At 48.9% G+C, this 26,886-nt stretch overlaps 1 protein-coding gene across 1 annotated transcript; it reads left to right on the forward strand.

The window, feature by feature from the left end:
- Positions 1-26,739, forward strand: LOC122371297 (sodium-dependent proline transporter-like). The gene is made up of 15 exons (XM_043347501.1): positions 1-336; positions 3,148-3,497; positions 7,010-7,181; positions 9,084-9,215; positions 16,145-16,309; positions 17,452-17,587; positions 20,543-20,675; positions 20,998-21,138; positions 21,822-22,050; positions 22,271-22,515; positions 22,706-22,906; positions 23,224-23,388; positions 23,723-23,968; positions 24,476-24,706; positions 25,057-26,739. Exons 2-15 carry the CDS (start codon positions 3,162-3,164, stop codon positions 25,222-25,224), a joined length of 2,700 nt encoding a protein of 899 aa, XP_043203436.1. The 5' UTR covers positions 1-336; positions 3,148-3,161; the 3' UTR covers positions 25,225-26,739.
- The last annotated feature ends 147 nt before the right edge of the window (positions 26,740-26,886 follow it).

Consider the following 26,886-nt stretch of genomic DNA (forward strand, 5'->3'; position numbering starts at 1 on the left):
AGTAGCGGTCCGGCGCTGAGCGGCGACGGGCGGAGTGCTGACGTTAGCGGCGGGTGGACTGTGGTCGGCGTGTCGGTGTGACGGGTGGACCGTGGACGAACCGGACTGTGTGATCCACCGTGACGGGTGACGACCGCGGTGTGGCGACTGTGACGACCGTGTGACGGATCACAGCGGTGACGAGTGGCGTCTGTGAGCTGTGAGGCAGGGAAAATAGTGTGGTTCTCTCGGGAGCACTCAAAAGTCCGCGACAAGTCGACGAAAGTGCAGCTCGTGGTGGTGTGTGACGGGAAGGAGTGAGTTGAAATTCACGGTGTACACTGCAGAGTCAATAAGGTGAGTAAACTGTACTCCGTACTGGAACTTCGTCCGATCACCTTCCTCGTTAGAAAGCAGTGGATGGGCGCAAATTAACCGGAACGAATGGGGAACATGTCTGTTAGTTCGTGGACTAGAGAACCGGAATAAAGCCCTTCGCCGATCGCTGAAAGTCATCAGCCACCAATAAGCCGTCAATCAGCAAGTTTATCATCAGTAACAGCATGCAGTTTGAGTTATGAAGTGCCGTGCATTTTTACGTTTACATTTATAGCGCACTTGAAATCTATTTTGCCTGACTATCCGTGCAGCAGTAGGTACTAAATATTACTGGTCTCTGCAAAATTGCGACGATTTAAGCGTGATATACGAAACAGTGCTGAATTACCAATCCGATTGAAGATGTATGTATAAGTGCTCAGCAAATAATTAAGCCTCAAGGTAACGGTTATGTGCACAGTTGAAGTTCGACCGTGCCGGAGAGCTAGAAAGGTCACGTAAACCGACCTCCAGATCTGTCCTTGATCGATATTCGCTGATGCGTGTAAACAAAGTTCAAATGACTACGACAAACGAGGAAGGCATCACTGATGGCGGAAAAGTATAGGATGAGCTTATGCAAATAAGCCCTTGGCGCCTTCAAAACCTTGCTATCACTTATTTGCAATTCGTGCTAAAGGAGAGCCTGTGCAGCTGCGAGAAGTTGATCTTGCCCGCAAACAGCCGGGCATGGTATGTCCCACTGACTGACAACCTGGCTGGAGCTTCAACTGCTAGTCATGTCCGTTAGGAATCTTATTTACCGAGCGCAGAAGCAGTTTGATCCCATGGGCCGTGTTGCATATAATCTCGCTGCCGAGGTGCTTTGCCAATCGGAACCTACGCTACGGATATAGTTATGTTTATGATCTACTAAGGATTTCGGTGTTATGTGACAATATCTGTTGAATTATATAGAATCGTGCCCATTGAAGCTTATAGCAATTATTACCGGTGAATGTGAGTTTACGTTTTCAGGTGCATGCTGCAACCGCGCCGTCCAAGCGGCTTCGATAGTGGCTATCAAAGTCTAGGATTTTCCTATTGAAACTGGCCCTTCTGGCGCATAATGCAATGGTACAAAGATGCAGCTTTGAATCTGACGTGTTAATTGTTGAGGTCCCGGCATGGCGTTGCAATGTGTTGCGGAAGTCCGGGAGTCCGCGGAAGTCTATTCTGTGCTTACAAACATGCAGACCTACCAACTCATTGCATGGATTTTCCAGCATCAACAAAAAGAACCCATATAACCACCCCATTGTATCTTCTATCCAGTTCCACCATAGAGTGTGTGTTTATAGTGTCAGCTTCCACGGGCTCGGACTTATCACGCAACATTATCATCAGCTACACTTATTAGGTACACAATACATCCAGCCTCGAGCTTTGTCAGCCCCGCACTTACACCATTCCCTCCCTGAAGTTCAGAAGCGGCTATGGGAGAAGCTGGTAGCGTGAAATGATAGGGCTCGAACCGAGGTCTGAGGCGTATACGGTTCAAGGTGCCATTCAGTGAAGGGCCACGACCAATCGCTGGATGTAGGTATGTATGTCGGCGCCATCAGCTTAGCACCGCGGCCAAGAGGAGACAGGTTGTGGAAACCCAGCCGGCGAGGTCAACGCGTTGCAGTGTCGCCAGGTGACGAGGTTAAATCAGTCACTTATGCCGGTTATCGTTGCACTTGGATTGATTATAGTTATGTGTGTTTGGACATGATGAAGAAGAGCAAGCAACAAAGCACAAATGCGATCCAAATGCACACTCAATCTGAGCATCGTAGGTACATATGGATCTCTCCGATGCGTCGTTCCGGGACGCGGTTGAGTCGCTGATCCAAGGCCGGTGATGGGTACTCGTTACACTGCCCCGCCGCCGGTATGCGGAACTGTTCAGTGTTCATTGGGCTGTGTGCACAGGTGTTCGTCCCACACGGCCGTGAGAGGGGCGATGGTCCCGATCGAATGACACGAGAATCCGTTACACTGCATAGACTTGTTGCAAAAGCGATCTTAACAGACCGTCTCTCTTACTAAGCAGTGGGAGGAATAAAACGGAAACCGTCGACTTAAAGACACAGTTCAATATGATTCATCGTATAACGATTCCTTTGTTATCATAGCGGTAAGCAGATGTGTAATTAGTTAAAAATGCTGTGCCAATTAAATATGAGTATACATTGAGGTAGTCGTAGTAGGCATTGAGGGTCATCGTTGTCGGTCAGATGCCAGCAGCGATGACCCGAGCACAGCTGAGTGACACCGCGGTCGTTTCGCACTTTCAGAATAATAGTGTCACGCTTATGTAGGGTTTCCATGCGCCCCTATTGGTCCCTACTGCACCCCTATTTTAAGCTTATTCGTCGAGTATGCGAGAGAGCCTATTGTGCAATACACTTTACACTAGTGAGTAGTGATTGTGCATTTGACAGGTGCAGCTTTTATGGCTGTGTTTGTTACTATGATTTATTGCTATCTGAAGACGGCGCTTATCTGGCCCCAGCAACGAATCATGGCATTATAGGGCTTATTTTTTCCTCAGCGAATGCTAAAAGACGAATTAAGGTTACGTTATCATTTTAATCCCAACAAACGACGCCATAACCAATATTGAGCTGTGTTTTTATTGCCATTTCATTATGTAGCTGATAACTGGCTTTTATTGTGATGATATCTGATCATGGGTGAATTAACATCAACACCATTCTCTCCCCTATTCAAGCCTGCCCTCAGCACCATCCTTTGGCCTTTGCCCCGGTAAGGCTGCCTCTAACAATGCCCCTCTCTGTGCAGGTCACAGCACGAAGATGACCTCATCTCGTCGCGGCTCGACGGCCGAGGGCCGGCCGCGGCCCGGCCTCGACCAGCTGGCCGTGCCCGGTCAGGAGGGCAGCTCATGGACGCGCCGCCGATCGGACGCCGTGGCTCTGGGGGACGACCTGATGGACCAGTTGACGGTGCCGCAGGCGCGCTGGGCACGCCGGCCGTCGGCGGTGGAGGTTATTGACGACAGCGTGGCCGGTCAGCTGGTGGTGCCGATCTATGAGGAGGAGGACGCCAGCTCGGACGGGAGGCACTCGGTGGCGTCCCGGGTCACGGACGATAAGCCGACGGCCGCCGGCCAGGCAGTGGCCATCGGTAATGTGAGTACACTGGGGAGACGGGATGGCTGCTCGAGTGCTCAGTCTCACCTTAGTTGCTGCCATATAGGCTATAGACATGTCTCTCAAAGTCAAGACTGGCCTAGACGTGGCTGTTTACTAGCCTAAGCAAGTCCCCTCCACAGTAATCTCTCCTATTCTTTCCTCGTTGAAGAGAACGTTGAGATGTCATTACATCAGGTCATGTGTGTTATGTAAGATCCAAAGATAATTCCGTCGTGCAAAATATTCTTAATGCCCCCACAATCCACATCCCATGGTCGATGTGAGGGCTTAGGCTCCGATAACCAGCCTGTACCCGCCCGAACCGGTGTTATACCGGACCGAAGTTTTGATTACAGACTATTGGTAAAAAAATGTCTGAAGAAAAATGTTTTACCGGTTTTGCAGCTGTGTTCTATGGCCTGCCTGTTCCTGAGCGGTTCGAGAAACTCAAGTGGAAGTGGCCCACAATATCAGAGTCCAGGCAAACAAATAAGCGCATGGTCCTATTAATGGAGAAAGATCACATCACGAGCATTTAAATGAATATGGGTAACGCCAGTAGCGGTGGACCACCTTCAATTAAGGGGGGGGGGGGCACTGCCAACTTTTGGTCCCATTCTTTCCATGAAACGCCCATAGGTCTAATGTTAAAATGCCAAAATCAAAGGGGGGCACGGTGCCCCGGTGCCCTCCCCGTTCCGCCGCCTATGGGTAACGCATCTGACACATCTTGTCACATGATGAATTGTGACGAAATTATTTAAAAATAAATAAAAAGTGATAAAAAACGTCAATACATTGTTCTGATAGAGCCATGATTTCAACATTGCTGAACTTCAATGACATCACCGTGTTCTGTAGACGTAGGTATACGATGCATGGGTGATGACTCGGAACAGACATGCATTCATTGTTCACCTGTCTCGACAGACACTCGCTCACCCGACCCCGGGCTCGCCAGTGTGGGTTATAATGACTGAATTCCACCGTGAAGGCCGCATGACTTATTTACCTCAAGTTTGTGTCTGACATTTCCTGAGTCTATATATGTTACATCACTTTTCCTCGGAAGTCGGAATCTTCTTAAACACACCTTTAAGTCGAGGAATGCATTGTTTCACGATAAGTCAGAGAGGTATTTCTTGATAAACAAATGATTGACCTTGTGGTTGCGGAAACATTTTCAGACAACGCTTTGCACAAAGTGAGGAATGCTGCATTGGTGCAGTTACTCTTTTTCTCCCAACCTTGATTAGGTGCATTGTAAAATTGTTCTGCAACGTTTCTTCATTGTACAGAAGGATTTTCCGTTATCCTATCCGCTATCGAGCTCCTGCCTGCAGACTCCTCCATTCCCAATTTTTCATACTGCCGAGCCGTCTGAACATTGATCCGCTTCGATTCGCTCCTTTAGCCGATCTGCGCCCCAGATGGGTTGTTTGTTCGTCGCTTTAATCCGGCTGTTCTGTGGCCGCCAGCGGCCTTGTCTGTGTCCGGACACACAGAGGCCGGTCTGCATACCGCCGGCCCGGAGTGCCAGACGCGAAGGTAACGCCGGCCATTTCCGTGACAATTCGAGCGGCACGGGAAGCGGCGTGACGGGGTAAACGAGAGCACCGTGACGGGTGACGGAGGGCAGCGTGACGGGTAACGGAAGCCAGGCGAACGGAAGGCACAATTCCCGCGGCTGGGAGACAAACATCGTGCTGTATGTACTTACAATGTACATGGCTAGAAGATATAAGCGTATGGCGAACGGCTGCAGGATATACCAACTCGTTAACGGTCAAAATGACTTCACTTTCCGGAGCGTTAAGGATTCGCATTTAATGTATCTCACAGCGAGCCTTTACCTAAGGGAGCCAGCATGCATGTGGTCGTGATAGTTCACTTTCTTAGCACTGTGTAGTGTTAGTCCTTCATCCAATTCTCTACTTTCTTCACACTTGTCTGGATTGGCGGCACAGTGTCGCGGTCAGCTGTGCAGGAGCGCACAGAAGCGAATGCTAGAATAAACACATGTCCAAATCATAGCTCCTCGAACCTAAACAAGTTCCAGGCCACCAATTCCCGAAAGATTATATGGGCTACACTCTCGTGAAATTAAAGGCGGGGCTACACAAAAAGTGTCATAAAACATGGGCTCTGAGTCCATCGGTAACTGATCCAGCGCGATGACCCAGAACACGACATACAACTGGGAGCCTCTGGGCGGTGCTCACGTGGGACACGAGGGAATACCGGCCACTTATGAACCATGGCAGTTTCCACGCCCGAGCTTTGGGACTGGAACACATCTCGCTCGTATGTGACACCACAAAGTACAAATGACCAGACGGTTGTATTACTTTTTGCTTGGACGTGTGCATGGAAAGCGATACAAAGATGGATCGGCGATAAGTTCATAAATATCGTCAAAATCATCAACTGTAAAGTTATGGCACATGCAAAAATATTGAACTGTTATAAATATTTAGGCTTTTTACCAACACTGAAAGGCTTTGTAACTTTTTATAACTTAGTGAGAGCGAATATTTTGAGGGGAGACGGAGCTGTTGAAATGTAACTGGCTCCAGATACCTTTAATGTTCTTTTTTTGTGGCGCTATGCCTTGATGCACAATGCCTAAGCTTGGTTGTCTGGAGGAACCTTAATCTGATTTATAGCAGTTGTGTGCAATAAACCAATGCTCCTTTTTGCATTTGTAATTAAGAATAATGATTTGTTTGGACTATAGGTGTAGGTATGACATTTCACCAACTATCTCCAACAAACAATTTAAGTGCCTCATTGTCACTTCATGCGGCTAGGAGTGAAAGACCCTTTCTAAACAAGTCTCTCCAGCCAGCCACAGTCCGTGGAGGCCCTTTCTATAAAGCGGGCTTCTCCACTCCAGCCCTGCAGCCAAAGCCCTGTCGACTGGTCGCTGCCTGTCAAACCGTTCCACGTCGTGGCACCCACCACCTCCACGTGCTACCAGAAGCTATGGCGCTATACGTCACACCCAACATCCGGCCGAAACCGGTCAAAACCGACTGTTGATCACAGATTGGACGTGACGAAAATTGCCGTTCCAGCACGGCCGCACGAGCCGAGCTCTGCACCGCCAGTGCTTACTAGCACGAGTCTGCGGAGTTAGATGGAGCCGGACCACGTGAACGGAGGTCACACGAGGTGCCGGTGTGGTGTCCGATCGGCGTCCTGTGATCAGTCAGAAACGACAGCTCAACCAAACACTGGGTGATGCTATTTGATTTCTACTGTTTTGAAGTTATGACACGGGCTGGGGTTAAATTGCAGTTCCGCGTCTCAGGTGTGGATATCATTCACGATATCCACTCAAGAAACCGCCGGCCGCATCCGTATTCGTTCCTCAAAACTTGACACAACCCTGTCTGAATCAGTGCCTCGAGTTCATGAAGCATGACTCTAGTATATGCCCCTCCCTCCCCAGTCCCCAGTTGTACCCACATCCGGACGGTAACCCCCCCGTCCCCCCGTCCCCGCAGAGGTCCACTGATGCCGGCTCTGATGACGGCAGTGACGAGACTGACGCCAGCGAGGAAGACGTCATGGACAGCAGTGACGTGTGCCGGCTGACGTCAGTCCTATCGCGACTCGGCATCGCTACAGACCTGGCCACGCTCTGGAGGATGCCTTACATGTGTCACAAGTACGGCGGTGAGTGCCCGCGGGAAAATGTCCTGCACGGTGGTTCCGGTGGCTATATTTAACGACGAGGATGCTACGGTAATTAATTAACCCGCGCCCCGTTGGGCTCTGCCGAGCAACGCGCCCGGTTGGGGGGGGGGGCATTTTGGCCCCCCCCCCTAAGATCTCGAGAACCACGCAACATAGCGACAAGCGGTAAACGGCGTTGGATAGCCCCAACGGGGAACTACCTTGTGACCCAATTTTATTGACCTAGGTCAAACCGATGACGTCACAGGTCAGGTCAAAGGTCCAATTTTCACCGTTTACAGGCACTTCAAGAAATGCGTTGTAAAATCGAGTAAAATGCATTTCATTGAAAATCATCGATGGGGAAATGTTCTTCAAACACATATTTTGCTATCTGAGGTCACTGATACCAGGTCAGGTCACAGAGGTCAGGTCACGGGGGGGTCACAATATGAAAGTGTCGTGTTATACATGTTTTATGGTCCATTTTACATGACAAATGCGATTATATGGGTCAGGCAGCCTTTGGGGCCAGCTTAGATCACGTTTTGGTCAAGGTCAGGTCAAGGTCAGGTCAAGGTCAGGTCAAATTAGGTCAAATTTCAAAGTTAATATTTTTGCATAAAATGGGTATCGAATCGATGCAACTCGTCACGGGGAGTTCAATGGTGGTCTTTGTTTTGCTGTACGTGGTCTAGAATTGCTAAAAATTGAGTTCAAAAATTTGACGTCATCATTTTTGAACAGTTTTTTCGCTATAACTTGGCCAAAAATCGAAATATCGATCTGAAATTTGGTATGTATATGGAAGAGCACTGGGACTATCACATATATTCCGGTTTTTTCGAAATTCGGAAATTTTTTGGATTTTTTCAAAGTTTTTCTAAAAAAATCAATTTTTTGAATTTTTTTTTGTCAAAAACCAAAAATTTTGAAAATCCGAGATAGCAGTTTTGTAGCGCCGCTTTTTGTCTACTAGACCATATAAAGAACTTTGAAATTGCTTGATAACTGTAGATTTGGTGAGCGTTTCAAGATTGCATGTTTTTTGCTCATTTTTGCTCGAACATGACCTCAGTTTGACCTCAATAACTCCTGACCTAAGGTGACCTAAGACTTGAAATTTGGTGTGAAGGTGTCAAATTGATGCCCGGGAAGGTACTGAAAATTTAGCGGCGCTGCGCGCCGCCGTTTTCTTGCTATTCAGGAAAAACCACAGGGGGGGGGGGCCAAAATGGCCCCCCCAACGGGGCGAGGGTTAATGATCGAACGGCATGCAATTCAATATACTCCTGCGGGATATCCCTCTGGCCTCCCTATTTCTATCGCCCTCTCAACAATTCGGCGCGGAATTACCACGGTCGTCATTCAAAAGGTGCTGCTGCCTTGCCGACTCCACCCTGTCACTACCCCAGCGGTGTCTGTATGTCTGTCTGTCTGTCCGTGGGAGGTGCGGGTCGGTGAGTCAGAACTCCACGCGCCACCGGCGGTCGTGGCCGCCACAATGCCATTGTGTTCGGTTCGCCGTGACCGGTAGGCGGCCTTTTGACGCCGTTTTCGTGTCGTTCAATGCATTCTCTGGTCCTGAACGGAACGGTTTTATGTATCGCCATGTATTATCGATATGGCAGAGGTGTGTGGATCGTGACTTAATGCCGCATGCCCCGCATACATCCGACCGCTACGGACCGTTTTTTGGTCCTTTTTTATAAATCTTGCATCATCATTTCTTTAGTTCGTATTATTTTAAATTAGTTACTCAAATAGAACGGAGAATACAAACAGATACGGTCTTCTGACTTACCTGCTGCGTATAAACGCAGGTGGGCGATAAGCAGTGAAACGTAGGTGGTCACGAGACAATCTTTAACTCTGCCGTCCCCTCTGCTTCTGGTCCCTCAGTGAGTTTCTTTGTTGTGTACCTGTTCCTCACAATACTGATCGGACTGCCGGCATTCTACATGGAGTTCGCTCTCGGACAGTTTTCCAGTCGAAGCGCTATTCACGTCTGGAAGTTCGCGCCCATCTTTGCTGGTGAGTACATATATACCGCATTTATTTGTTGTATTTTTCTGTCACTTAATCATCGCATATACGATTATATATATTTTGTTAACGTTATTGCTGCATTAGCATATCAATAACATTTCGAATGCTAGGCATGACGGTCAAAAATCGCTTGAGTGATTAACTCCTGGCTCTTTCCCAGCCAGCAATTCACTTGGGCTGAACTGTGGCAAACGTCGGGCAGCTTAGGCTTAGCTTGGGTTTGCCCACTTTGATCAAAACCAATGCATTTTTTACTAGGGCTGAGCTTGGGCATGCCGCAGCTATGCCCACGTGCGGATAGCAGTAGCTCAGCCCGACATCTGCCCGCGCATCCAAAACAGGCTTAACTTGGGCGGAGCGCGGGCTGATCAAGCTGGCTGTGTCCTTCGGCTAACTGGAGTAAAGCCGGAGTTTAGCCATACTTGTTCGGCTGTTCGCGCATGCGCAGTTCTGCGCCAATCATGTGCAGCGTTTGTGACAGTCTGCGCGCTGTGCGACGAAACGACACACCGGTGTTGGGGCATTTGGTGGTTGATGTTTGGGCGCGTGTGACAGCGCGAAGAAGGGATAGTGCTCATTGCTCTTATCAAGTGGACTGGCATGGAGTTTTACGGTAGGTAATTGTATTGAATGGTGCGCTTGATCGTATGTAAACGTCATTATTTTGACTGAGTTTCACGCCATCAAACATGAAGCTGAATAGCTGTTCAGCCTGGCGACTTATACCCTCGCTCAGAAAAGCCGCATTCCGTGCCTTTATGTATATCTTTGTGAAATACCAGCACTTCTGAACCAGGAAAACGAAATACAAAACACAAATATTTATCTGCTTTCACCGAGCACGCTCATTCTCTGTCCGCGTTGAAAAATTCGAATGAACATTTTATACGGATCAATGAGAAGTGCTGTTACAGTATTAATGCAACAATAAGTTATTTTTCGAGCAAACATGCAATGTAAATTAAACCAATTGATCTCTTTTTCAGGTACGTACCATTAGAGCAAATGGTTCCAAAAAATGGAATAGTTATACAAACCAGGACCGGGTGGACGCCGCTGTCGCCCTCGCCAAGTGGTTTAGCGGAAACTGCCTGCTTATAATTAAGTAGGTATACCTACATATACGGAAACTGCGCCGAAAGCTGGCCGACCACCTACTGCGTGTGTGTGGAGGAGCCAGACGCCTCCAAAGCTCCCATTCACCAGAGTGAAGTTCTTTATAAACGATTGTTTGCTAATTGCTTTATGTCTTATGAGCGATTACTTGCTGTCCTTACTTTATGCTTTCGGTTAAGTGTTCAACCAAGTATTATGAACGCCGAACGGGGAGGAAGGCTAGCGGGTCTTGTGATTGATTTATAGTTTTGATGGCGCGTTTTCATGACTCATGCCATATTATTGCTGCAGTCAGGCCCATGTCACTCCACTTTTGATGACATCATATGGGGGCCTCAGGACAATAATGGCGCGGCGCGCCACAAATGCTTCAAAGCTACTTGCCAACAGTTGCCATTTTTGAAAATATTATTTTGAAATAAAGTTCAAAGTAATAAAAATATTGTAATAAAGTTGTTGAATAAATCGATACCATATCTAAAAACTTACTGAAAAATGATTTATTCATAGTAAAAATATAAGCACGATGCGTTTTTACGTTGCTTTCCTGCTGCTGCAGAGGGTTTTTAAATCGTCCATATCTTCAAAACCGGCCATTTCTTAGCATATTGCTGCTCTTTTTTATCGCTAGAAAATTAGCTGGACTTTTCAACGACATCAATAATTGAGCGATATGTGTAGAGTGTCACCAACAATCTTCAAATGAAGTTAGTCATTTTTACGTTGTAAAGGAATGGAGTACCCCTTTCGAGCATCAGGGGTGACGTCACTCAGGATCTGTCTCTGATTGGTCGGCGGGGGAGTGACTGTACCTTCTATAGATGGCCTTGGCTGCAGTTTGCAGTCCACTGTTTCATGTATTTGTGTTTCATTTGACGTGTCTGTAGTCGTTTGAAATAAACATTAAATCAAAGTCAACCACTACTTTCCTTTCGCAATGCTCGATGACCGGTTAACAGAGCATATGAGTGACCGTAGCAATTTTAAATATGCATTAAAACCACACAACCTGCTGAAAGTGCATTGGCTGCTCCTTGCTACTTGATCCAGTGTGAAGCAAAAGCAAGATGAAGTCAAGTCGAGACTTGAGAAAACAGGAGCCGTCACTCGAGCCGAACCCGAGCAAAGCCACAGCAGTTTGCAATGTATAAACCCCATTCACTTCTATGGCTTAAGTCGGGATAGACAGGGCACACAGAGTGGGCTTGCCGGAGTTCAGCCCGCTCGGGCCCAGAGTAATCTCCATTATATAAATGGATTCACTGCTCGGGCTTAAATCGGGCTAACGCCAATCGTCGCTCAACTAGGGCTAAACTACGGCTGCCCGGAGCTCGCAGAGCGGGCATACCTCCGGCAGAGCATGGGCTTTAGTCGGCGTTTCTGTGTCATACGCCGACTTTAGCCCAAGCCCTAGCCGACTTTAGCCCGACTAAAAATCTCGGGCAATCCGCACTTGAGCCTGCTTGGGCCCGGAGCAAAATTGCTGGCTGGGTTTAGACCACGGAGGACGAAAACAGTCCCAGAATGTTTCGTCTAAAGCTGTCTAAGCCATCTTAAACCAAAAACGTCTGAGACTCACTCAATATATTAGGTTTAATCTTGGGAGTAATTGTTTAAAGCATCAAGAATGCCCATTTGAAACGGCCCGATTGGTCTGGAAGTGCAATGAAGGTCGATTTAGCGAGGTGGGGGTGGGGGGGTGGGGTGGGGGGTGGGGGTGGGAAGAGGGAAACTTCTGGTTTGGTGAGTGGTTTAGTGTCATGCAATAAGACAAGGAGTGTGTGCAACGATCCAACTATTATCAGAGAGATTATTTATGTCCACTTTTGAAGTCATTGCAGTGTACAGTCAACCAAATACATGTTGTGATGTTGAACATTCACTTTCTATGATATACTTTATAACAATAAACTAATTTTGCATAGCGCAGAGGAGTTCATGGCTACTTTCACCGTTTACAGCAAGGCTATTGGTCAGGGTTCAGGCAGTCGCCGTCCACACCGTTGCAAGCGAGGGGTCCATTGTGATCAGTGGCGCAGCCAGGATTTCGTTTCGGGGGGGTCATCGCCTCCAAAGCGGGCCCCCTAGTGTGCGGGCCCCCACCCATTTTTTAGAATCTTTCCATATTTCATACGCATTCTGCTGAGCGGGCCCCCTTTACCTACACGATAACCCTGAGCGAGTTTGAATCGGAAAATTTTGATAGAACAATAGCTCGGTAATCACCCGGTGTTCAATTTCTACGCGAATTGACCATGACAGAAATATGTTACTATGACGTATGAATTCGTATCTTTCGAGGACGAAATGTGCCCTTTCCGCAATATGCATAGCATACCTATATGCAAACGGAGCTGTAGCCTGCTTCTATCAGACAAGATTTATGTAGTTCCATATGCCTGTTCTAAGTCATCTATTGGCTGCTGTAGAAGATTGTGCCTTTATCCTTCTTCATTACGTAAATTCGATCACAAGAAGTTTTAACCTCGCCGGCACAGGGGGGAGGGGATGATGCAACCCCTTAAGGGTTTTCACGAATAACTTGCGTAAAAAGCGGCTGATCGCGAACAACACTTTCAGTACCCTCGCGTTGAGCAGTTTTACACCTACCCTAGAAATTGCATGACCCTGACTCAAATGACTTTTCACCTGTGACCTAATTTCCGAGACCATGTTTGGCCAGAATCGCGTTTCGGCGTATGCCGACTCGCATTAGCCGCGCGTTTGCAGTCTTTTCGTGGTTTCAAGCGTTCAAACATGTGAGTTGATGCTGCTCCCATGCATTAGAGTGGGTGTCAAGGTCACCTGAAGGTCAGGTCAAGTCATTGACCTATGACCTCGGTACTTTTTCAAATTATACATGTTTTTAGGCTAGTTTATGGAGCTGAATTCGAATTTAGCAACCATTTGAACATTCACGAAGTAGTTTTGGTGCCTTCGTAACATGTTACGAAGCTGCTAGAGGCGGCTGACACGTAGGTACTACAAATACCCGGCAGGACTCCTACTGGTTGACCTGACCTGACCTGACCCGACCTGACCTGCATTTAGCATAAAGACATCATCTGTGATCAAAACTAACATGATAACTATTCGTGATCAGCACCCCGAAAAACCCTATAGCAGCCACACTTTACGACGTTCTAACAGGTCCCGATTTTCCCGATTTTTGGGTCATTGACCTGACCTGGAAGGTCAACTAATGACCAAGAACCTTAAAATTGAGTATCAACGGCTTACTCTCGTCACGGGCAACACGCTCCTTTTTTTCCGCGAAGCTCAAGCTCGATCATGGGCCAAACGCGGGGGGGGGTCGTACCGTACCACCCTTCCCCTTGTGCCGTCGAAGGATGCAAAATGGCTGGAATGGCTTGTGCCGGCGAGGGTTAACGCGCTCATATGGGACATGTATTGCCTTGGGCCGGGTTTGTTGTGGTGTGGTGATGTGGTGACGTAGATTCTGTCTGCTATCGAGATCCCGGCATGGTGTTACTTAGCGCGGAGTACAGGCCAGACCGTTGCGCCTAGTGCGCTGAAATTTTCGTGATTTATAGATCAAGGATGGGTAACGTGCCTTTGCGGGTCTCAGCTCGATCGGATCGATAGCGAGCACATGGGCGCGTGCTTAAAAAGTGCAAATTCGCGTCATAGACTTTACAATACATGTATAAATCGGCTTGCAAAATCGTGCGAAAATGGCTAAATTTGCCCGACACGGGTCCGGTCCCCGTGCAGTATCTCGGTAACCGTGGGCCCGATCGGGGAACACAGTATCGTGTAGAGAATCGAACGGGCTATCCAATGGTGTGCGGTGCAGGGATGGCACGCGCCACGTGCACCCGTGAGGGCACTTATGCTGGAAAATTGACGTTTCGGACAGATTTGGGACTTTATGCTATTTTCGGGTGACTGTTTGACGAAGCGGGTTCTAACAACGCCTGTTGGCAAAAGAAATGCACAGCCTCGCATGGAAAAATTGTGAAAAGCTAATTGATCAAAAACAAGGTGAAACAAATCGCTGGAGAAAATGGTATTTGTTAATGGCTTATTTAATTACACGGGTTTTACTGCATAACCTGGTACGTTTGACAGTTGAAAATGGCATAGTTGGAAAGAGCATTCAATTTTGTCCAAAATCCAACCATCGCTTTTGCATGACGTGCAGCAGTATTCTTAAAAATATAAATGTTTCAAACCTCTACATAGTAACTCATCGATGGCTTTCATTTTTCAATGACCTACGTCAACCTTTGTTATAAACTACACATGACATGTTCTATAGTAGAACGCATGCTCATCAGACACCAGCACCTCGAGGTGATGGATATTTTTTCCCAAACCAAAATGCTTAGCCGTCAAAAACAATCGACCGAAATGGATACATAACCCACGGACACAAGACCAACCAAACGCCCACCGATCGAAAATGCCCCTTATTTGTGTTGCGGAGCAAGCGGGTCACCCTAGCGGGCCCCATTCAACCGGGGACCCGGACCCTATCCACACGGGGGCGCGGGCCCTATCCACATGGGGGCCCGGGCCCCGTCCACCAGGGGACCCGGGTCCCATCAATCCAGGGGCCCGGGCCCCGTTCTCCCGTGGGCCACCCGGGGGTCCGGGCCCCGTCCACCCGGGACCCGGGGCCCGTTCTCCCGGGAGCCCAGGCCCGTTCTCCGGGAGGCCCGGGCCCGTTCTCCTGGGGGCCCGGACACATTCACGGGGGCCCGGGCCCCATCCAACCGGGGTTCCGGGCCCCATCCACCAGGGGCCCGTTCTCCCGGGGCCCCGGACCCATCCACGAGGGGCCCGGTCCCGTTCTCCCAGGGGCCCGGGCCAGTTCTCCCGGGGGCCCGGGCCTGTTCTCCCGGGGGCGCGGAGCCCATCTAACCGGGGGTCCGGGCCCCGTCCACCCGGGGCCCGTTCTCCCGGGGGATCCACGGGGCCCGGGCCCCATCCACCCAGGGGCCCGAGCCAGTTCTCCCGGGGCCCGGGCCCCATCCAACGGGGGTCCGGGCCCCGTCCATCCGGGACCCGTTCTCCCGGGGCCCCGGACCCATCCACAGGGGGCCCGGGCCCGTTCTCCCAGGGGCCCGGGCCAGTTCTCCCGGGGGCCCGGGCCCGTTCTCCGGGAGGCCCGGGCCCGTTCTCCCGGGAGGCCCGGGCCCGTTCTCCCGGGGGCCCGGACCCATCCACGGGGGCCCGGGCCCCATCCACCCAGGGGGTCCGGGCCCGTTCTCCCAGGGGCCCGAGCCAGTTCTCCCGGGGGCCCGGGCCCCATCCAACCGGGGGTCCGGGCCCCGTCCACCCGGGGCCCGGGGTCCGTTCTCTCGGGGGCCCGGACCCATCCACGGGGGCCCGGGCCCCATCCACCCAGGGGGCCCGGGCCACTTCTCTCGTCCGGTTAGATTAGGGCCTCTCTCCTCCCTCCCTCTCCCTCTCTCTCTCTCTCTCTCTCTCTCTCTCTCTCTCTCTCTCTCTTTCTCTCTCTCTCGAGCGGGCCCCTGACAGAAATTTCGGGGGGGTCAGCTGACCCTCTGACCCCCCCCTGGCTGCGCCACTGATTGTGATAGCTTTATCAATGTCGCACAAGGCCGGCCGCTGCTGCCCACTGTTCAGCCCAGCACTGCTTGACCACGATAAATCTCACGGTGTGAACGGAACCGTACAGCGGTTGACCTAGATCTACTGACATCTGTGCAGATAAGTGGTTAAATGCATATTGACCGTGGACTGTTCTAACGATGACCACCAGACGTTATCGGTGTGACTAACGTCGAGTGCTCGCTGTCCTTCTGCAGGGTTCGGTTTCGCGATGGTGCTGCTGTCGTTTCTGATCGCCGTCTACGGCAGTGTGGTGGTAGCGTGGTCCATGCTTTACCTGTTCTCGTCCATGAATAAAGAGGTGCCGTGGCAGAGGTGCAAGCCGGAGTGGCACATTGAAAACTGCACCGAAGTTTATACTGGTAAGACAATGTTTATTTATGGATGAATAAATGCATGAATGGATGAAGCTACTCTATACATTTTGCTTACATATTTCACAGTGAGGATCGAACTTAGATAAACGAACAAATCATAGTCGTCATTAGTTTCTGTTGACAGTTGAAGCAATCAGTTAACTGCACAACTATTTTAACGAGTCTTTTAATTGCGTATAATGGGTAGAGTCTAGCTTTACATTCTTCATTACAGTAACAGGTACATATATCTTCCAGTTACTACTTACATCTTCCATTGATTTTCATATATCAATGAGTAATCCTAAGCGCATGGAACCTTATCATTTCTGCCCACTTGGTACCATGGTATGTACAAACTGGGACTAGGCAAAACTAGACTGGTACTGCCATCCTGATGAGAAGTGAGTAATCCATTTTGACGACTAACCACGGAGGTAGATTACGGAGCATTAGTCAGTTCATGCTTTGCGATGAAACAATGGTTTTTGCACGTCAATTCAAGTTGATGATTGCTATAATGATGATATAATGATGATGCTTGCTTATAGTTATTGTACTGTTCATCAATGTTTGCCGGCTAGTGATTTTCTGCCGGTCCATGACGTCTTCTATCTCCCGTTCGTATTCCGTCTATGCCTTGCTCGTTCTCCGTCCGTTCTGAGTTTGTCATTTTGTCCTCCGCCTACATTTCGCCTATCCTCCGCTTGCATATGTCTGTCTCCGTCTACATCCATCGGTCTTCCGTCCATTTACGTCTGTCTTCCGTGTACATTAATATTCCGTCTATTTACGGCTGTATTCCGTCTATATCCACCTGTCTTCCGTCTTACCCGTCTGTCTTTCACCTGCTCTCCGTCTCCTTAGTCCTTCGTCTTTATCCGTCGGCTATCCGTCCATATCCATATGTCTCCCGTCTATGTCTGTCTATCTTCCGTCTATAGCCGTCTATCTTCCATGTTGTCTTTATCCGTCTGTCTTTCATCCGCTGGCTCCGTCTATCCTTCGTCTTCTGCCTTTGTCTGCTCACCGTCTGCCCCTCTGCCCATACATCTGTCCTACGTCCTCTCTCCCCAATGTAGTACCGTCGGACCCGACAGGTCATCTGTCCATCGAAGGACCGATACCTATTGGTGGCGATGTTTCAGATAAGATTATCGTAGATGGCAACATTACGGTGCTATCAGCGGCTGCGGAAGGCGCCTCCGGGGGCCTCACAGGCATCTCAGCGACTTTGGCCAGCTACCCGGCGCAACTGATCGTCTCTTCCGAGGCCTTCTTTTGGTACGAACGCCAACGCTTGCAATCAGCGGAGATATCCACCGTGAGATAACACAATAAAGCTGCACACTTGCTCAATATTGTCGCAGGTTTAAAAGGTACCTTCAACTATCTCACAATTGTCCGATCACAATGCATCATTTAACTGTATCAACTATCAAGAGTTTCAGCAAACACATTTACTGATGCTGACACCCCATGACTCCGAATGATTGCGTGCTAAAACTGGGTACGCGTCACGTCGTGGCTATCGAACCAAGCAGCCTGCTGAAGTGCAGCGTCGCATTTGTCGCTCAGAGCGCCACACCCGCCTCGCACGGTCCTCAGAACACAGGTGGTAGTGATAGACCTGACCAGGGAGCCTGTGCCAAGTGGGGAGTAAAGTCGGCATTTGTTGGATCTGAAGCACCTCTCAGCCACTATCGGTGTCGATTGTGGGTCCCATTGTTACGCCACGACTGCCTGGCATGCCACCTTCGTGCCGTTATCAGGCGAAAGTATTTTCGCGGCGGAGGTGATTGAAACACAGCTGTGCAAACACATACATATATTTACATAAAAGCACAAACACACATTTTTTGCTCTTCTGTTGAAACATAAGGTGTAAGCAGCTAAGCATGCTTCTTAGATTCGTGAAGATGGCTTTTTTAAATCGCAGCACACTCCGGCAGAGAGGGCTGACTTAGATATCACCACCGTTCTATTTGTTGCTTAAAGGTAGTGTGCCAGCTTTCTTGGACCATATGGAGTTAATGACCCGGATAAGGAGAACCGGATTTTTAGAACTTATCCATACCTTCAAAACTTATGGAAACGTCTTAAATTCTTCAAATTTTGAGTACCCCAGTGCGAAATTCGCCCCGACGGGTTGTCGGTCGTACCCCAACCACATTTCACACCACTATGAACAATAAATGCACACACTAAAATCGCTATTACCGATAGGCTCATCCAATCAAGTTTCGATAAACCCGTTCATCATCATCTCCTGCGGTTTCGAACACGCCTGTTAGGTGGCTTCTGATGCTCGTCGAGGTCGGAATTTCCAAATACGCGTGGTGCGTCGGGCCGCGCGCTCTGACTTCGGCCAAGAAAAATGCGTCAGCTGATCATTGTCATTTCTGCCACTTGCGTGTGGTGTAATGGGGTCATAACTTAACCCGCGCCCCGCTGGGCTATTCAGCCATACGCGCCCTGCTGGGGGGGGGCAGATTCTGCCCCCCCCCCCTGTCTAACTTCCGAACCGATGGTCGTAGAAAGACGGGGAAAACGGCAATCGAAAGCTCTCAACAAGGCGGATCTTAACAGCCAAAATTTTTTTGCTTAAGTAGGTCAGAGGTCAGGTCAAGGTCAGGTCAAGGGTACAAAATGCAAGTTTCTACAGTATCGGCCTTGCACCGTAGTTGCCGAAGAATGGACTGAGACTGATTGCCCAAAACGTGTTCTTAGACTACCAAGACAATATTCGTTGCACACAATGTCATTCAAAGGTCAAGGTCAAGGTCAGGTCAGGTCAGGTCAGGTCACCAAAAACAAAATATAGAAAAGGGCATGTGCGACACATGTTTTATGGGTCATTTTACGCATGGAATTCAATAGGCACACTCAATAAGTGATATGGACCACCTCTGGATGAATTTCAGGTCGAGGTCAGGTCAAGGTCAGGTCAAGTGAGGTCAAATTTTGAAGTTGGTTGTTAAGGCCTAAAAAGGTGTCTATCCGATGCAGTTTTTCACGGCGAATCGAATGGTGCTATTTTTGTTTCCGTACGAGGTCCAGAACTTCCAAAAAAATCATTTTTCAAAAAATTTGTGCGTCGTAACGTCATAAAATTTTGAATAACTCCCACATTTTTGAACTGATTCTTCTAAAAATCGGTATGTAGGTGCACATAGACCACTTCTTTGACATATATTCCGGTTTTTTTCGATCAACTCAAAATTTTGGATTTTATAAATATTTTCGCAAAAAAGTCAGTTTTTTGGAAAAATTTTGGCCAAAATCCAAAATTTCCAAAAAAAAGAGATAGCCATTTGATAGACAAAGAAGAATCACGTATAACCTTTTTTGTTACGTCTTGATTCCTTTAAAAATGAAGATGTTAGCGGCGTTTGAAATTTTGCCGTTTTTGAGGCGAAAATGGCGAACATGACGTCACTAAAACGTCAATTTCTCAAAAATTTTCCGACGGATTTCGCTCAAATTTTCAGGGAACGTGTCAAATTGATGTATGATAAGGTACTGAAAGTTTGACGTCGCTGGCGTAACGCGTTTAAAAGTTATTGGCGAAAAACGGGAGGGGGGGGGCAGATTCTGCCCCCCCCCCCAGCGGGGCGCGGGTTAAGAGACGCTGTTTCATATCAATTATTTTACATAAAATCATATTTCAAACCACAAATTAATGTTCGACAGCCAAATTTAAGAAACAATACCAATACAGGCTTACAGTTTAAGGCTCGACATTGTGTTGTCTACGATTAGACAGCTGATAACTCATTCCCGTACGTCGTATGGTCGTAACACTATAATGACCTTTGCTTATTGTCACAAGTGCGCCGCATTCGCGATTGTTGCCCGACGCCTGTTTGCAGGTGAGCCCACTACAGTTGTTATACATATCTAAAAACCGATAAACTTTTAGGCGAAAAAGGCACTATTCCAGGCCCATTTTTGATTTTTTTTGCGATATTAGGTAAAAACAGAAGCTTCTTATCCTAGGAAAAATAAAACGGGAAATCTTTCAAAGGTGGCACACTACCTTTAAAAACGCAAGAATGGAGCAATTAACTAATGTGGATGAACCAGCAAAGGATGATTGAGATGAATATGATGAAATTAGTTGTCATTGGTGCACAAAAGGTACGTTAAAAGACGGCAAAGTAAGCTGTCGGAGTTTATCGTCAAATGATTTGATTTATGGTATAGCTCGATGATATTTGATACGTTTTTTTTTTTCAGGTACGACGTGGCCGACCGCGCCTGTCCTGAAGACGAGATCTGTTATCACAACTGGCGCCTTGTTCTCTGTCTACTGGTTATCTGGTGTTTTATCTGTTTCTCGTTCACACGCAAAGTCAACTACAAATCGAAGGTGGGCGCCCTACCGTAGATATATGTTTGTTGGCTCTTTATGATAAAATTATCTTATTTAAAGATAGCGGAATGGAAGCAGTGATTTATTTTCTAACAAGCGTGCCGTTTGCCACAGAAACACATTAATTGGCTTTAACATACCTTAAGTGGATATTCGGACGCATACTAGGCAAACACATGCATTATTTCCACGCTTCAAGTGTTCATTTTGTAAAGCAACAGTTTTTCCTCGCCAATTTAGTTACGCCCTTTTCATATACGTGCCTCTCATCGCCATTGCACCTCCCCGGACAACCACTGAGATGAACCGGCGTCCCCAGGTCCTGAACACGCTGACCGCCCTGCTGGCTGTGTTCGTGGTGGTCATCATCTCTGTGGGCGTGCTGGAGGAGGGTGACGGCGCCTACCGCGGCCTCAGCTACCTGTTCAGCTTCTCCTGGGACTGCCTCGGACACTCAGAGGTCAGCGGTATTTTCATGATCATTGATCACTGGGAAGGTGGTAACATTGTTACGCAAGTGGTCTCACGTCATGGGTTCAAATGATCGAATGATGAACGAGTCGGGATACACTCAACGAGATATGAACTGATTATGGGATTAACCGACTGATATTTATTGTTCAAGGATCAATAGGCTGTTCAGATGCATCAGATAACGTCTCTATGTAATCGACAGTCAGTATGACTGTCACCGTCTCGCACGCCACTGCCTAGCATGAGAACTTGCCGCAGTTTAGCAAAGTTGTCGCTGGTTCCGCTTATGTTCGTTTCGTCTCCGACTGGCCTCCAACTTTAACACTCTCCTGTCCCGTCTCGCTCACTCTTATCGATATCATTAGATTCACACCTGTTCAGACAAAGCACGCCCAGTTCCATTCCGTTCCAAACTCTAACAGTCCCGTCCCGTTTAACCTCTTTCCTTTTAGTGACATGTTCCATCCCTTCTGTTCCGTCCCTTTTCGTTCCGCTCTCGTCGCGTTCCCATTCGTCCTGTCCCGCCCCGTCCGATCACGTCCCATGCTATTTCATCTTCTTCCGTCTCGGCACGTCTCTTTTCGTCTCCTCTCATCTTACGCCTCATCCCATTACATCTCAATGCTCCACATCACCCCTCACATCCCGCTCATCCCACCACCCCCTCAGATCTGGCTGGACGCGTTCGGGCAGCTGGTGCTCTCGTTCGGCGTCTGCACAGGCAGCGTGATCTGCTTCGGCAGCCGGCACCGCTTCAGGCACAACCTGCGCAGAGACATGCTGGTCATCTTCACCATCAAGATGGTGGCGGCGGTGGTGATCACCCTGGCGGCCTTTATCATACTGGGCTTCCTGGCCCAGCGACTGGACGAGGATGTCGCCGATGTCATCCAAAATGGTGCGTTAGATATTTCTATATTGCTTTAAGCTTTATCGTCTAGGATTGGATGTCAAATGAAAGCTAGGATTGAGAAAGAATTCATAAATTCATGTGTCTAGCCATTCATCAATGCACCGCTTAACTCTCAGCTCTATTTAGTATGTTGGTGTACTGAAGGAGCTATTCAATTTCTTCGTATTACGACAATAACTCCCTACCCCTCTGCTGCTGTGGCCAGGCCCGGAGCTGCTGATGGTGGTGGCCAGCCAGGCGATGCTGCTGCTGCCGGCGCCGCCCTTCTGGTCGGCACTGTTCTTCCTGCTCCTGGCCGTCATCGGCCACCACTACCTCTGCTTCTGGGTGGAGCCGGTGCTGCGCGCTCCGTTCGAGCTGCGCTTCGATCGCTGGCGCAGGAAGCGGCTCCAAGTGGTGATCGGCTGCTGCCTTCTGATGATGGGAGCCGGACTGGCACTGGTCGGGTCGGTAAGTTGGATTGGGGCGGTGGTGTATGCGTTTTGAGGATGGAAAGGAGATATTTTTGCGGACGTGGAATACTGCTGATGGTTAAAAAATGCTTAAGCGGTTTTTACATATTTCCTTTCCACATCATCGAATATATATGAAATGGTTGGACGTTCTAACCTTGACCTGTGTATTTCTGTCGCCCTTTCAGCACGGCGTGGACCTGATCTGCGCTCTGGACCGGCACCTGCTGACCTGGGGCCCGCTGCTGGTCGGAGCGGTAGAGAGTATCGCGCTCTGCTGGGTATACGGCGTACAGAGGTGGGCTGGGAACATGGAGGTCATGCTGGGAAACGGCCCGTCAGTCTGGTGGACATACTGCTGGAAATTCGTCATCCCAGTAGTGCATATGGTGAGCTAGTTTTATGTCTGAATGTGCTAAGAAGATTAGCTTTGGCTCATGTGATTATACACGAGCGAAGGTAATGCGAACCCTTTCGTAAAAGCGGGGAATTTTGTTAATTGAAATTGCTCCGACTCATTACATTTTTTTAAAGAAATAAAACATTGAATCATTATTTCTTGCACGCGATATCTGTCTTTTTGTTTATCATTGCTAATCTCCTCCATCCCTCTCTCTCTCTCTCTCTCTCTCTCTCTCTCTCTCTCTCTCTCTCTCTCTCTCTCTCTCTCTCTCTCTCTGACTCCCTCCCTCTCTCCCACCCACAGATACTGCTAGTGTTTGGTATAGCCGACTACGCTGTGCCGCGGTACGGCGGCGACACGCTGCCTCTCTGGGTGAACGTGATGGCGGGTCTGGTGGGGATGGCGCCCCTCCTGGTGGCGTTCATACTTCTTACACTGGATGCCATCCGGCCACTCAAAAATGGACAGGTATGAGGCGGATATATAGTCGGAATAAGGTAATAACATAATGGGAATGTCGGGACGAAGTGGAAATGACATCGATGGGAAGATGGGGTTAAATGATAGCAATTTTGCGAAACAATTGCGTTGACAATCTATTCTACAAAGTGCATGTACTACCTACAAGATGTGCACTTCGGAAAAGCGCATGTTGCAAAACGCATATTATAGTCAAGAACAGCGTATGCCTTCTTACAGTAAGCATTTTTCAATCTATAAAAATTACAACTCATTTTGACTTGATCTGTTCACCCTTTCACCAACACCGATTATCACCATCCGTATGCTCCCGCTCTGGCAGACCTCTCTGTGGCAGCCGGACGCCAGCTGGGGCCCGGCCAAGGAGCAGCACCGCTGGGAGACCTACGGCGTCACCTTCGTCGCCCCCGAGCCCATCCTGATGGTGCACGTGGACTCGATCCTGAAGCCGGAGATGTACGGCGGCATCCCGCACGGCTTCTACCTGCACCCCAGCGCCAAGGACGCCGAGGCCAGCGACGTGCTCCGGCAGCAGGAGGAGCTGCGCAAGGCGCTGCAGCGCAGACTGGTCAGTGTCTGTGACTGTGTGTGTGTGGGGGGGGGGGGGGCGTGGGGGGAGTTGGATGAAGGCGCGTTTAATGCACATACTTCTCGCGCCAGATGAGTCTGACACTGGTAGGTAATGAACGCCTGCATCTATGCTGTACCGCAATGCATGCGCCAAACTTATCCATAGATGGCGCTAGTGTAAAGCGCCTGCATCTATGCTGTACCGCAGGACATGCGTCAAACTTATTCATAGATGGCGCTGAGAACGGGCGCCTGTATCTATACTGTACCGCAAGAAGTCAAACTCATTCATAGATGGCGCTGGTGTAGAGCGCCTATACGATGCTGTGCCGCAATGCGTAATACCCAGTCCAGTGCATAGATGGCGCTAGTGTAAAGCGCCTGCATCTATGCTGTGCCGCAATGCGTAACAGTCAATCTTTTCCACAGATGGCGCCAGGTACCGGCACCTAGCTTCCTACTGCGCCGAATAGCATAACACCAACCAACCTTTTCACTTCCACAGATGATGCGGAAGCAGATGGAGTCCGTCTCCAAGTCGGTGGTCATCAAGGAGTGCACTACGTCCTCGGAGAGCGAGTCGCAGAGCACAGTGTCGTCTTCGAGCAGCTACGGCGGCGACCCGGGTCTGGGGCGAAGGAAGTCGATCTTGGTCCAGGCGGCGCTGCTCCGCCGGCGTCTGGAGAGCAGCCTGTCCCGGCTGGGCTCCGACGCCGCCATCGGCACCGGCCAGACGGTTAGTGCGGTGTGTGAGCCGCCGGAGCTACAGTAAAACATTGTTTTATTGGCTTTTTAGTGCCTTTATTTGCCGTTACTTATGACAATTATCTACGTTACGACTTTATTATCGTAATTCCAAACGTATTTGAATAGGTATTCACTTATTCCACTTCAGAAAATCATTTATGCAGGCAATGACCATGCGATAAAGCGAATAGCCCCAACTGGCCAGCACGTCATAAGCGTCACGAATAATTATTTTACGTCTAATACCGCCATCAGATGTGCTCAGCTTTTTTTAGTTGTACCGGTAACCACCCTATGGTCTACTTCATTGGACGGTGACCCAACGCGCACCTTCCTCAGGACGCGCAGCGGAGATCCAGCAGCGTGGACCCGGCGCCCCGGCTGGCCTCCATCTCCGACCCCGCCGTGCCGCTGGACCCGAGTCGACTGAGAACCGTCACCGAATCAGAGGAGAGTGGGTGTGACAATGATGGTTACGAGCACACACGGCGCACCTCGCAGCTGTGAGAGGGAGGAGGGAGAGGATAGAGAGAGGGAGAGAGGGGGAAAGGAGAGTGTCGCCCTCTGCAGCGCGGATGAAGAAAAACTCTTCTCGATGTCGACAGATTCTGGATCAGCTGTGCCAGAGCAAATCTAGTACCGAGAGAGACCAAGATAAGCGTTGATGCCAACGAAGCAGCGTCATCAATAGTTATAGAGTGATGGTCACATTCCTCTTGATCCTCTACCATTCCAGAATATGACAGCGCTGAACTGTTGGGAGAGACTGTAGTGACTATCGGTGAGCTGAGGAGCTAAGGGTATGCCTTTGACCGTTTAAACGGTGACTGAGAACATATTTTTATCGTGTAACAATACGATCGCTCCGTGAACAGCACGCTAAGGATCCTGCCGCTCAGACCAAGAAAAAGAATAAAACTACCCGAGAAAGACAAGCGATGCATTACAAGAACTGATAAATATTGTGTTATTGCGTGTGTTTTGTAGCGTACGAGTTATGAAATGTCATCTGACAAGCCGTGTCCATGACCATAATATATGTAGTAATGACGGACTTCGATTTGTTGCGGTAAGCTCAGTGAACCATGCATTCACAAGGCGCCTATAAGCTCGATGACGCAAGTTCACCTGACACTGGTGTCTTACGGTCAGACGAATGGCTGTTTTTGGACTGATTGTTATCTGCTTGATGCAGGCAATATTACCGAACTGTGCGAGCGAGCAAGAGCAATGTGCGTTAGCCGTTGAATACCGTCTTCATTTGAATCGATGAAATGATGGACCAATGTTGAGAATCTTCCGCCCTGAGCTCGCGTATCTTCGTCTGCAGGCACACCAGCGCTGCTCATTGACATGCTGCATAACCGAATTCCACTCTGCTTCGTCTTTAGCAGCGATAGAGAATGACTGCCGAGAGGTAGCAGGCAGACCGGTGATGGATTTACACCCGACGTATGTTTTTTATGGGCTTGAACTGCTCAGGAACTGTGCAAATCGCTGTGCTTGTGTGTGTTAGGGTGTAGGAGCGAACGCGCGAAGTGCAGACGCTCATTTGTGCGAGTTACGATGCTCGAAGCGTTACGCTGTCTTGTATTGCGACAAGCAAGGTAATGAACAGCGATATAGGTATTTAGTTAGCTGGAAGTCGGTGCCTTACAGGCTGTTTTGTTTGAGATATAATGTCGAAGACCAGTGCTTTTGTGATGTTACAGTTCTATGTAATGTTACCTACAATGCGCGTGAGACTTACGATTACCGCGATGCTGCTTGGTTAACAGTCGCGTGAATTCGTAATTTACCTAATCCATAAGTGATAAAAATGATAGTGGTAGCAAAATTTGAGCTTCCATGATTGTGAGAAAGCGAAGATAGAGTGGCTGGTAACGATGAAAGGTGAGCTTCCTTGATTGTACGGGAGCGGAATGAGTGAAATAATGATAATAATGCCAGATTACCACATTGGTGCATGGTGAATGTTTTTAGACGTAAGTTGCGAGCAATAAATCGGCGGTACTTACGAAATGGGGTTTGAGACAGAACGAGATCTCTTCCGAATCACAACTTCCCAAGGCAAATGTAACAACAGGCTCGCATGCTTTTCAGTCCAATCTCAAATATCCCCAATGTTCTTACTTTCGGTCGGAAGTCCACCGGGCTTGCAACTTTCAA

Source organism: Amphibalanus amphitrite, unplaced genomic scaffold (genome assembly GCF_019059575.1).
Source record: "Amphibalanus amphitrite isolate SeventyFive unplaced genomic scaffold, NRLGWU_Aamphi_draft 001229F_arrow, whole genome shotgun sequence".
NCBI lineage: Eukaryota > Metazoa > Arthropoda > Thecostraca > Balanomorpha > Balanidae > Amphibalanus > Amphibalanus amphitrite.

Coding starts and splice junctions, on each gene's coding strand:
- LOC122371297 (XM_043347501.1), top strand. CDS start 3,162: ATGACCTCATCTCGTCGCGGCTCGACGGCCGAGGGCCGGCCGCGGCCC. Junction 16,310..17,451: donor CTGCACCGAAGTTTATACTG/GTAAGACAATGT, acceptor GCGATGTTTCAG/ATAAGATTATCGTAGATGGC. Junction 22,907..23,223: donor TCATCCCAGTAGTGCATATG/GTGAGCTAGTTT, acceptor TCCCACCCACAG/ATACTGCTAGTGTTTGGTAT.